Source organism: Cololabis saira, chromosome 8 (assembly GCF_033807715.1).
Source record: "Cololabis saira isolate AMF1-May2022 chromosome 8, fColSai1.1, whole genome shotgun sequence".
Taxonomy (NCBI): Eukaryota; Metazoa; Chordata; class Actinopteri; order Beloniformes; family Belonidae; genus Cololabis; species Cololabis saira.
In genome coordinates this window covers 45,826,769-45,839,268 of record NC_084594.1, presented here as the reverse complement: position 1 = coordinate 45,839,268, position 12,500 = coordinate 45,826,769, and the positions used below count along the sequence as shown (strand labels likewise).

The following is a 12,500-nucleotide window of genomic DNA, read 5'->3' as shown; positions in this document are numbered from 1 at the left end:
TTTAAGTGTAATGAGATTTTTTTTTACTAAAATGAGACATTTTAACTAGAAATAAGACAAATATTCTTGTTAAGATTGTGAGTTTTTGCAGTGATCCATTTTACTTATCCTGTGAAGGACAGAGTCATATTGATAAGTTCAGAAAAGTGTTTTTTATTGTTGTGTTTTGATGTATTTGATGTAAGCCCAGTGGATATTTAAAGCTTACAGAAGGCTGCATTTAACTGCTGCTATGTCATTCCTGCAGTATTTCTGCAGCTGTTTTGGTCACTGCTATTATTTGTAATATATTATATTATTTGTAATCAGCACAAATTATCTGTCCCCATATGATCAAATCCACCATCCCCCCTGATATTATTTTTTACAACTGGAGTACTGTGTGTTTGTGAGAGAGAGAGAGAGAGAGAGAGAGAGAGAGAGAGAGAGAGAGAGAGAGAGAGAGAGAGAGAGAGAGAGAGAGAGAGAGAGAGAGAGAGAGAGAGAGAGAGAGAGAGAGATAAACCACAGATCTCACCAGAAGAGGTAGTGAGCGATGCGAACGTCTCCGATGGCTCGCCGCAGGAGGAAGCGAACCAGAGAGCTGTCCAGGTAACACTCGTACTTCAGCGCCTGGAACAGACAGACAGACGGACAGGTATACAGTAAACCTCAGATGAGCTGTCCGTCCGTGGGGCTGGACCACGTGTGGGGCTCTTGAGTGGAAAAGTCATGTGACCCCCAGAGGAGGTTTCAGGGGGGGTGTCTGCAGAGTTAAGGCTGATTTAAGGTTCTGCGTTAAACCAACCAGAAACCTACGCCGTTGCCGTGACACCGTCGTGAACCCTTCGGACTTCTACGTCACTCCATTTCGTGCAAAACCCCAAGACTCCGTGACCCTATGTGGCGCTGTAACCATGGTAACCATTGTAACCATCTCAACAAAGAGCCACTTCCGGTTGACGGTTGTTTTGTTTGGCGCCAATGTTACGCCTTCCGTATATTTTTCCACTTTATTTTGATCTGCTCCGGTGTCCTGATGAAGCTTCTGTTATCTCTTTCACCATCTTTTTAAAGGTGTTTAAACAACTATTTAACATGCACTGTCTCCTTTCACTTCCGGGTGAAGCCCCAGAGGAAATTCTCCAGCATGCTCAGACTGCAATATCTGATGTCTCCGTATACATGGCGTTAAAATTCCGACTGTGAACGAGTTATCTAGGTGTTGCTCTAGGTGTTGCAGAAATAGGTCCGAAGTAGATCGGGTTCAGGTGTTTACACGCAGTTCAATAGTCCAAACGATGTCTTATACGATCAGAAACCCGATTGAACTGCTGCATGGAAACGTACTGAAAGAGATAAGGACAACTACTGTGCAAAAAACCAAAACAACCTCCCCAAAAAAATAAATAAATCACACACACACGAAGAAAAGAGCGCTGAAAGTTCACGACTTGCTCACGAACCGGAAATGCGTTGCTACCAAGCGAGCCAATCACAGCCCTCTTGGTCGGCGTTGTTCCATTTTTTGGGAGGTGCAGGTCAGGCTACGGAGAAACTCCCACACAGGGCCGCCGCAAGGGGTGTGCGAACCACGCGACCGCGCGGGGCCTCGCGCTATGGTCCGTTTTTTTTTTTTTTTCATTTTTTTTCCTTCTTTCCCTTATAAATATCAACAGTCACGTTCCATTACAGACCTAAATGTGTACTAGTCTGTGCATATCAATAAATATATGTGCAATGATGCGCGTGTCTGTTGTTCGATACAACTGATCAGACCAAGCGCAGACACAAGCTGCTCTGATCCAGACGGTGGAGTTGGAACAAACTGTCACACAATGTCGAGAGAACGAGACATATTCAGGAAATTTCCATCAGGGGATGAAAAAAGAAAAAAACTAAAGAAAATGGAAGAGTTTAATGCCTCTCTGAAAGGCTCGTTTGATACATTTGTTACAAAAATCACCGATCCGACCGGGTCTCAAGCAGCCGTGGGGGCCCGCGTCGAGGCAAGAGATGATGATGAGGCAGGGGAAGGTATCCAGTATTTTGCTAATTGGAGAGTTAAAATTGCGCATATTGACACCCGATCAGACCCGAAAAACCCAAAAATTTTGCGCGAGCCCCCCCCGGCCATTTCGCACAGGGTGTCACAAATCTCCCAGACGGCTCTGCTCCCACGTACCCTACGGTGTAGGCTCTGCGTTGATTTAACACGGACCATCAATCAGGCTTTACCTGCACCAGCTGAGGCAGGAACTCCAGCAGCTCCGAGTCGGAGATGGAGTCCATCCACTGGACCGCCGTCCTCCTCAGCTCCTGGTCCGGGAACCTGAGGACACGGACACCAGTCAGGTGATCAGCTCAGAGAGCTCAGAGAGCTCAGAGAGCTCCAAGAGCTTGATGTTGTGTGTGAGTGAGGACGGGGGGAGGACTCACGAGGCGTGCAGCAGTCCCAGGGCGTCCAGGTGACCCAGACAGGCCCACTGCCTGAGCAGGGCGTAGATGTCGGGCAGACAGGCCCACTGCCAGCAGGGGGCGCTGGCCAGGACCAGCGGCAGCGCCGCGCTCTCCGCCTGGCAGAAGGCCTTCTTCTCCCACAGCAGACGCTTGTCCTCCACCGTCAGCCTGAAAACACACCACGTCGTTACACAGCAGACATCACACCGTTACACAGCAGACACCACACACCACGCCGTTACACAGCAGACACCACACCGTTACACACCACACACCACGCCGTTACACAGCAGACACCACACCGTTACACAGCAGACACCACACCGTTACACACCACGCCGTTACACACCACACACCACGCCGTTACACAGCAGACACCACACACTCCACCGTTACAGAGCAGACACCACACACCACGCCGTTACACAGCAGTCACCACACCGTTACACAGCAGACACCACACCGTTACACAGCAGACACCAGGCCGTTACACAGCAGACACCACGCCGTTACACAGCAGACACCAGGCCGTTACACAGCAGACACCACGCCGTTACACAGCAGACACCACACACCACGCCGTTACACAGCAGACACCACACCGTTACACAGCAGTCACCACACACCACACCGTTACACAGCAGTCACCACACACCACACCGTTACACAGCACACACCACACCGTTACACAGCACGCCGTTACACAGCAGACACCACACACCACACCGTTACACAGCAGACACCACGCCGTTACACAGCAGACACCACACCGTTACACAGCAGACACCACACACTCCCCCACAGCCACGCGTGTGCAGACCCACCAGAAGAAGGCCTTCTTGTGCAGCACGTCCTGCAGCTGGATCTGGCTCACGGTGTCCAGCCGGCTGAAGTCGTACTGAGGACAGAACTCTGCGGGAGGAGGAGTGCTGAAGCGAACCTCGAAGGACGACGTGGGGAAATCCACCTGAGGGGGAGACGGGGGAGACGGGGGAGACGGGGGACAGATGTCACCACTAGCACCTACTGAGCCGACTCCACTCCACTCGCCCTCGTTTCTTTTCAATACCCAGATCAGAAGTAGGAGGTTGGAGTGAAGCTGTTGTGACATATTTGATTGTGCGACACAAACGAAGTAAAGGCGCCAAAGACGGAGAACGTGGATGAGTTGATATATCTGCTGCTTGTTCTGTGGGATTTATTTGATATAAATTTAACCCCTGTGCTGTCTTCGGGTCAAAATGACCTAATTCTCCTTCCTTCTTCCCTTCCTCTTTTCTCCCTTCCTTCCTTCTTTCCTTGTTTCCTTCCTTCCTTCCGCTCTCTCCTTCCTTCTTCCCTTCCTATTTTTTCCCTTCCTTCCTTCTTTTCTCCCTTCCTTCCTTCTTTCTTTTCTTCTTTTCATTCTTCCTTCCCTCCTTACTTCCTTCTTTCTTTCCTTCTTTTCATTCTTCCTTCCTTCCTCCATTCTTTTCTCCCTTCCTTCCTTCTTTCTTTTCTTCTTTTTATTCTTCCTTCCTTCTTTTCTCCCTTCCTTCTTTCTCCTTCCTTCCTTCCTCCCTCCCTCCCTCCCTCCCTCCATTCCTTCCTTCCTTCCTTCCTTCCTTCCTTCCTTCCTTCCTTCCTTCCTTCCTTCCTTCCTTCCTTCCTTCCTTCCTTCCTTCCTTCCTTCCTTCCTTCCTTCCTCCCTCCCTCCCTCCCTCCCTCCCTCCCTCCCTCCCTCCCTCCCTCCCTCCCTCCCTCCCTTCCTTCCTTCCTTCCTTCCTTCCTTCCTTCCTTCCTTCCTTCCTTCCTTCCTTCCTTCCTTCCTTCCTTCCTTCCTCCCTTCTTCTCTTCCTCCTTCCTTGACCTGAAGACAGCACAAAGGTCAAAACAACGACCAATCGGTGTCCTGTAGTGTGATGATGTCAGATACAGCCGACTCAGCAGCTTAGAACCTCGGCAGAATAGATACAGAAAAGTATTTACTCTGCACGTTAGACCCCTGGTGGGAAAGAACCACAGCAGTCAGGTGGGCAGAGCTTCTCCTCTTTTCTTTCTGAATGCCAACTTTTCAGATGTGGCCACACCAGGACCCCCCAGCTCACAGGGGAGTCCAGAGCTGGTGGAGGAGCTGCATGAGCTCTGAGCTCTGTTTGGGACGAGTGGTGGGAGCATACGGTGGCCGAGACCCGCCATTGCTGAAAATAAGAGAAACGCTGCAAACAGAAACAAACGCCGCTGCAAATATAAAAAAAATGACTCAAATAAAAAAGCCACAACGGAAGTGAATTACCGGGGACTATTTTTGCTGATGCACCGGTGTTTTTTACGTGAGAGGAGAAGAAGAAGATGAAAAGGATAGAATAGGAAGAGCGAGGAATAGGAAGAACAACGAAGGAGAAAAGGTTAGTGTTCAACGTCGCTACGTGTCATTTTTAATGTGTTAGGCCAAAAACACCGGTGCATCAGCATAAATAGTCCCCGATAATTCACTTCCGTTGTGGCTTTTTTATTTGCGTTGTTTTTTTATTTTATTTGCAGCAGCGTTTCTTTTTGTTTCCAGCGTTTATTTCATTTGCCAAGGGTCTATTTTATTTGAAGCGGCGTTTGTTTCTGTTTTAGCTCTGATATGCTCCACTACTGCTTCTGCCGGTCCTGTCAACCTGACATGGTCATTCCCCGTGTCATCATCTCCCTCCCAGCTCTGTGCGTGTTCAGGCGTCACCTGCAGGATGACGCTGTCCGGCTGGCTGAAGTTGGGGGAGCTGCTGCGGGCGTTCCCACTTCCCCCCGGCGTCGACGGCCACAGACCCAGCAGCTTCCTGCCGCAGGTCAGAACGCTGCAGAGAGACAGAAACCAGGTGAGCTTCTGCTCTCAGAGACGAGAGAGAGCTGGGGAGACTCCGACTGATGACAGGAACTGAAACATCCACTTCACCGGAGTAAGCAGATTCAAACGACTGGATCTGAAATCAGGAGTTCAACGGGAAGCTGCTGTCGTAGGGTTGCCAACCGTCCCTTGAAAAACGGAATTGTCCCATATTTACAGGACTGTCTCAGAAAATTAGAATATTGTGATTTTCTGTAATGCAATTACAAAAACAAAAATGTCATACATTCTGGATTCATTACAAATCAACTGAAATATTGCAAGCCTTTTATTATTTTAATATTGCTGATTATGGTTTACAGCTTAAGATTAAGATTCCCAGAATATTCTAATTTTTTTAGATAGGATATTTGAGTTTTCTTAAGCTGTAATCCATGATCAGCAATATTAAAATAATAAAAGGCTTGCAATATTTCAGTTGATTTGTAATGAATCCAGAATGTATGACATTTTTGTTTCTGTAATTGCATTACAGAAAATCGCAATATTCTAATTTTCTGAGACAGTCCTGTATAAACTAAAGTACGTCCCGTATTGAGCTGAAAAGGGACGCACTTTGTCCCGTATTACTGTGAGAGTCAGAAAATAGTCATAACATGCCAATGGAAAATGGCATTGAGCTGTTGAGTTCATGAGTTATTTTTTTCTGTTTTACTACAACTGTAGAAGTTTTCTACAGACTTTGTTTGCACTTTTGTTATTGAACTAAAAATGTGCACTATTACAGAATGGATGTTCTGCTTTCTTTCTATTGTTTTATATTAATTTATACAATTTTAAGTTAAGCAGGACAGGTTTCTGTTTAAGAAAGATACTTATTTTATTCAGTTCATCTTGTTATTTTGTATTAAAGTGAATTGCTGGATAATAATTTGTTTTCCATGTGTTCATGGCATTCAAAAATATGCATCTAATTCAATTCAAGTTTGAGACAAATAGTTAAAAAATCGTTTCACTCACAAAAAAAGGGGCTGAAGAAAATTCACCACGCCAGGAAGGGTGAAGGCAACCGGGTTGACCCTGCACTTGTCCCTGATTTATTTTAAAGGGAGTTGGCAACCCTATCTGCTGCCTCCTCACTGTTCTACTGCTGAGTGATGAGCAGGAACAACAACGCTGTGATGTTAGAGAGCAGTCTTTGTAGCAGCTCATGCAGAGGCTGAAACACGAGAATGATCCTGGTGACCTTGTTACCGGCCGACGTGAGCGGCCGTCTCGTCATGAGACAGGAAACACTAACGCGAGGGTGACCTGCCACCTTTCAGAAATACAAATAAGGGACATATCTACTCTTCTATACGGTAGTTATTCAAGTATATTGTTATACCATTGCTGTCTATTGTTCTCTATTATATTGAAGTATTATAGTTAAGTAATGATAATAATATATATATATATATATATATATATATATATATATATATATATATATATATATATATATATATATATATATAAATACTATGCATTATAATTACTTCTATTATTACATACATACATAGTAGCACAACTAAATGCTGGGCGTTTGTTTTCTTTTCTTTTGTTTGCTTTGTTTTTGACTATATTTATATATCCATATAATTGAGTATTATATCACTATATTGAATAGTTATTAAAGTAGGGGTGTTTGGTTATGAGTGTTTTATAAGTAAGTTTATTGAAACTCTTGTTATATGTAAGAATGTATGTAAGGTTCAGGGGTAGGACTGGATAAGTGTTTACTTCAATCCTACTCTGTTTGGAACATGTTGGTGGATCCGTGAGGTCTGCCCCATATACATACACATACATATACACATACACACACACATATACATATATATATACATATATATATATATATATATATATATATATATATATATATATATATATATTTATATATATATGTACTGATACTTTTTTGTATTCTTTTTTTAACATGCATGTTGGAAATAAAATCTTCAAATCAAAAGAATCCAGAAGCAGCCTCACTGTCTGAAGTTGAAGAGCGGCATGGTGACCCAGCCCAGCGCCTCGGCGCCGCGCCGCTGCTTCACCTTGTCCTCCGTTCCTCCGGGGGGCGGCAGCGGGCTGGCGTACAGCATCACCGTCAGCTGGGACTCCCGGGGGAGCTGGTTGATCTGCACGGGGAAGCACACCCTGTGGGAGGGGGAGGGAGGGAGAGGGAGAGGGAGGGAGAGGGAGGGAGAGGGAGAGGGAGAGGGAGAGGGAGAGGGAGAGGGAGAGGGGGAACGGTTACGACCCCGTACGTACGCCTCAGGGCTCGCTTTTAGGACCACTTTTTTTTTGGGACATATAACTCACAGACAAGACAGCTCTTTTATGCTGATGACACCATTTTATCTTCATATAAAAATCACCATACCTGACAGTTATTTTCCACTAGTTCCTACTCAGCCCGACTCGACTCTCCTCAGTTTGGTTCTTTCTCACCAGGGGTCTAATGTGCTGAGTAGATACTTTTCTGTATCTATTCTGCCGATGTTCTAAGCTGCTGAGTCGGCTGTATCTGACATCATCACACTACAGGCCACCGATTGGTCGGGGGGTTGGAGTCAGACGTCTGAGTCAGGAGGAGGAAATCAGAGAAAGAGACTCTGACGGATTCTGGTTCATTTTATTCAACAGACAATGGCAGCAAAAGTCTGTTTGATCCAACTCTGAGGGTCAGATGTTCATAAACCTGGTGCTGAGGAGAGAATTAAAAAGATCTAGACGGAGATAAGGAACGACCAGATCTACCAGGAGCTCTGTCTCTTCATAGCTGCTCACAGCTCCAGATGACTGTTCAGCAGCACAGAGACAAACTAACAAAAAAGCGCCGCTGCTTGAAACTTCTCTCACTCTCATTTTTTAACTTGATATCAAACACAATCCATAGACCCAGCAGCACATCTATCATCTCCTCCAGGTTCTACATCTTTAGTGTTGTTGTCTTTTTCCTTTAGATACACAATTAAATACGTCACAGCAGCTTCTCCAACCTCCTACTTCTGATCTGGGTATTGAAAAGAAACGAGGGCGAGTCGAGTTGGGCTAAGTAGGTACTAGTGGAAAAGCGCTGGAAATGTCATAAAAAGTTTTTCCTTCCCACTGTTTGGCTTAAGGTTTTTCTCCCACTAGGGGAGTTTTTACCTACCATTGTTTAAGTAATAATTGCTCGAGGGTTTATGTTCTGGGTCTCTGGAAAGATCCTAGAGACAACTTCTGTTGTAATAGACGCTATATAAATAAAATTGAATTGGATAAATGCATAATGCAACAGTGTGACGGCTCGTCAGCTGGACGGGTTCTGATCTCTGAACTCTCCACAGCCAGTAGAACCCAAGGTCCGTTCACAAGTACATGTCACTTCTTTTATTTGCCTTGGGGATTTTTTTATTTTTTTGCTTGAAGATTTTACTATACAAAACTTTGTAACTGTGTTATAAAAGGTGCCGTACAAATTGTTTATTATTCATGTCATAGAACAGGGTTCATACACATTTTAACCAACACATTTCCATGACTTTCCCATGACTTGGCAGCAAGTTTCCATGACTATACATGACCTCTAAAACAATGTACGAATGAAATATAGGAATAAAACTATGTAAAAAGTCACTACAGTGGAGATCTAATGACAATTATGGTTTTATACAAAATAAACATGTTTAAACTAACACTGATATACCAGCAATATGTTGCAGTATATGTTGTATAGTAATCTAATATAACTAATAACTGTAATACTAACCGATGCTCGGCACGTCACGCGTGAGAACGCGCCAGACTTTTCTATACAAAATATTTATTGATCAATTTTAAATCTACCTTATAGGCTGTTATTACTAAATGTTAACATTAAGTGAGTAAAATAAATTCTCTGACTTTTCCAAAACCTTTGGGGTGAACTTATGTTTCCAAAACTTTTCCAGGACCTGAAAATGACATTTTCAAATTCCCTGACTTTTCCAGGTTTTTTCCAAGCGTCTGAACCCTGATAGAAGTGGAGCGGCTGCTGATGGTGCGTGAGTTCTCACCTCTGGTCCCACACCACCAGGTGGAACAGGTACTTGCTGACCGACTGCTTGCTGGTGTGCTGCGGCGCGCACAGCTCCGCCCCGCCGTGGGTCAGGGAGCAGGACAGGAAGAAGCCCTCGTAACTGCCGACGAGAGAGCAGAGCAGGAGTTAACGTCCACAGCCCAGACTCATGCAGTACCTGCCGCTGGGACTACGTTTACAAGCAGTTAAAATCCGGGTTACGGTCAATATTCCGGTTACTGAAACATTCAGAATAATCTGTTTCCATGCGTGAGCAAACAGGCATACAGGACTGTCTCAGAAAATTTGAATATTGTGATTTTCTGCAATGCAATTAGAAAAACTAAAATGTCATACATTCTGGATTCATTACAAATCAACTGAAATATTGCAAGCCTTTTATTATTTTAATATTGCTGATCATGGCTTACAGTTTAAGAAAACTCAAATATCCTATCTCAAAAAATGTGAATATTCTGGGAATCTTAATCTTAAACTATCCCGAATGATTAATTTCCATGTAAACGGAATATTCTGAATGTTTCAGTCACCGTAATATTAGCAATAACCCTAGCAATAACCTGAATGTTGACTGCATGGTAACGTGGTGGGTGTGATTGTGCGGCTCTACCTGGCGGCCCAGGTGATGGGGATGCGGTGGGCGGCGTACACGCTGAAGGACAGCACGTTGGTGACCACGCCGGCCTCCTGCACCGGCGCCGTGCAGCTCTGGCTCTGCGGGACGGTGTGGAAGTTGGCGTTGAAGGTGCTGCAGTACAGCTCCACCAGGTCCAGGATGGCGGCGGTGAGCCGCTCCACCACTCTGTCTGCAGGGCAGACACACCACACGGAGATTACACTCTAACGCTCAGAGTTCAGAGAAGAGAAGAGACTTCCAGGACAGTGAGTAGTTTTGAATAAGTGAATTAGTTAGTCAATTGCCCTTCACGGGTTAATAAAGCATTTTGAATTTAATTGAATAACATCATGCCCCCACCCCCCCAACTACTACTGGAAAGAGAGGATAGGGACAAAAATTAGATTATATAGTAGTTGAGTAACTTTAGCAATAAAAATGTAATGATTTTTAATGACAAGAAAATGAGACAAATGGAAACAAATATAACTTCAAAGTGAAGGAAACATTTGGTAATAGAGGGTTTGCATTGACGTCACTGGACCAGCCCCCTTACCCGCACTGGCAAAACATCAGCAAAAACAGCTGCAACTACTGGAGAAGACGGGATAACAGCTGATTATCAGCTTAAATTAAAGTCAGTTGGACTTGACAGTGACCCGTACAGTTACCCCAAGAACCAGTGGTCCATGGACATTAATATTTGGTACAGTTACCAAGAACCAGTGGTCCATGGACATTAATATTTGGTACAGTTACCAAGAACCAGTGGTCCATGGACATTAATATTTGGTACAGTTACCAAGAACCAGTGGTCCATGGACATTCATATTTGGTACAGTTACCAAGAACCAGTGGTCCATGGACATTAATATTTGGTACAGTTACCAAGAACCAGTGGTCCATGGACATTAATATTTGGTACAGTTACCAAGAACCAGTGGTCCATGGACATTAATATTTGTCCACGAATCCAGTTTCCTGATATTTATTTGTACTTAATTTCTACACCGGGGAAATACACGAAGCAAAGCTTGAAGATACAAAAGTCTTGATGCTTGGTCCGACTTCAAGGCAGGATTTGTTGTAGAAATTAAAGTGATGAGGACACTGAACTTTATGATTTGACCGTTTAACGTTAGCTACCCAAAAATCCAACATTACCTGATACAAAATGGGAACCACAAATCCACATTTCAGTGCCTGGAATCCAGTTGTTTCTGTGAATTGCAGCGATCCATTTGTCTCTCTTAAGCTTATTTTTCGGAAGTCTGTAAAACGATAACTCTGATTTCTTGCTAAATCTATGAGTACAGTCGATCGCACAACAGCTTTTTCCCATTTTAGATGTTTTCCAGTTGCTCAAACTGAAAGTTTACGCTGCCACTCAGTCTTTCTGCCACTCAGCCTTTCCGACACTCAGTCTTTCCGACACTCAGTCTTTCTGACACTCAGTCTTTCCGACACTCAGTCTTTCCGACACTCAGTCTTTCTGACACTCAGTGGGCGTAACCCGCTGTGAAGTCGCATCTGTGACGTCTACGCATTCCTTTTATACTTGATTAAACCCCTAAAAAAGAAATCCTGTGCCACGTGAATGCCCCTGCCACCCTTGTGTGTCCAGACGTGTACAGCAGTGATCATACCTCTGTTCTCTCTGATAGCCAGCACTGAAGCATCCTGGGAGGAAACATGGAGAAGAAAAGACAAAAGAGGAATGATCACGTGATCCGGGACTTTTGTCAGGAGGAAACGGCCCGACGCTTTCCGTCCACGCCTCACCTTCAGGACCTTGGGCTGCAGCCGACAGGGGCATGCTGGGAGCTGGCTGAGGGCGGCCGTCACGTCAGGCGTCTCCACGGCCGCCAGCGAGCTGCAGAGAGCCTTCACCGACTGGACCAGACGCTCCACGTGGAGCGGTAGCTCTGCCTTCACAGAGGAAGAAAGGAAATTGTCTCACTCCGATATAAATGTACAGGACTGTCTCAGAAAATTTGAATATTGTGTTAAAGTTCTTTATTTTCTGTAATAAAATTAAAAAAACTAAAATGTCATATATTCTGGATTCATTACAAATCAACTGAAATATTGCAAGCCTTTTATTATTTTAATATTGCTGATTATGGCTTACAGATACTTTCTCATCTCCTAATTTTTATACCTAATAATACAATGTCAGTGTTGTGCGTATGAGACAACACTATTGACGAATTTATGGATTTCCCGCTGTGATCGGCAATATCGGGATCGGCAGTTACTGATTCTGATCGGTGAGCGGCCCTCCTGATGGGTGCATCACTAATTATACAGTTACTAAACTACGCTGCATGAGGAACTGGCATTTCACTACGACCAGTATGGTGTCACATAACGGCCCAGATTAGTGATGTGTGTGTGTGTGTGTGTGTGTGTGTGTGTAGGTGTGTGTGTGTAGGTGTGTGTGTGTATAGGTGTGCGTAGGTGTGTGTGCGTGCGTGCGTGCGTGCGTGCGTGCGTGCGTGCGTGCGTGCGTGCGTGCGTGCGTG

General features: G+C 44.8%; 1 protein-coding gene across 1 annotated transcript in view; it reads right to left on the bottom strand.

Moving 5' to 3' along the window:
• Positions 1 to 12,500, bottom strand: part of pik3c2b (phosphatidylinositol-4-phosphate 3-kinase, catalytic subunit type 2 beta) — a 66,824-nt gene that overhangs the window by 18,417 nt on the left and 35,907 nt on the right. The window contains 10 exon segments of the mRNA XM_061728089.1: positions 518 to 612; positions 2,218 to 2,311; positions 2,419 to 2,607; positions 3,264 to 3,406; positions 5,147 to 5,261; positions 7,286 to 7,453; positions 9,337 to 9,459; positions 9,970 to 10,165; positions 11,622 to 11,655; positions 11,758 to 11,904. Of these exon segments, the coding sequence (XP_061584073.1) occupies positions 518 to 612; positions 2,218 to 2,311; positions 2,419 to 2,607; positions 3,264 to 3,406; positions 5,147 to 5,261; positions 7,286 to 7,453; positions 9,337 to 9,459; positions 9,970 to 10,165; positions 11,622 to 11,655; positions 11,758 to 11,904 (1,304 nt within the window).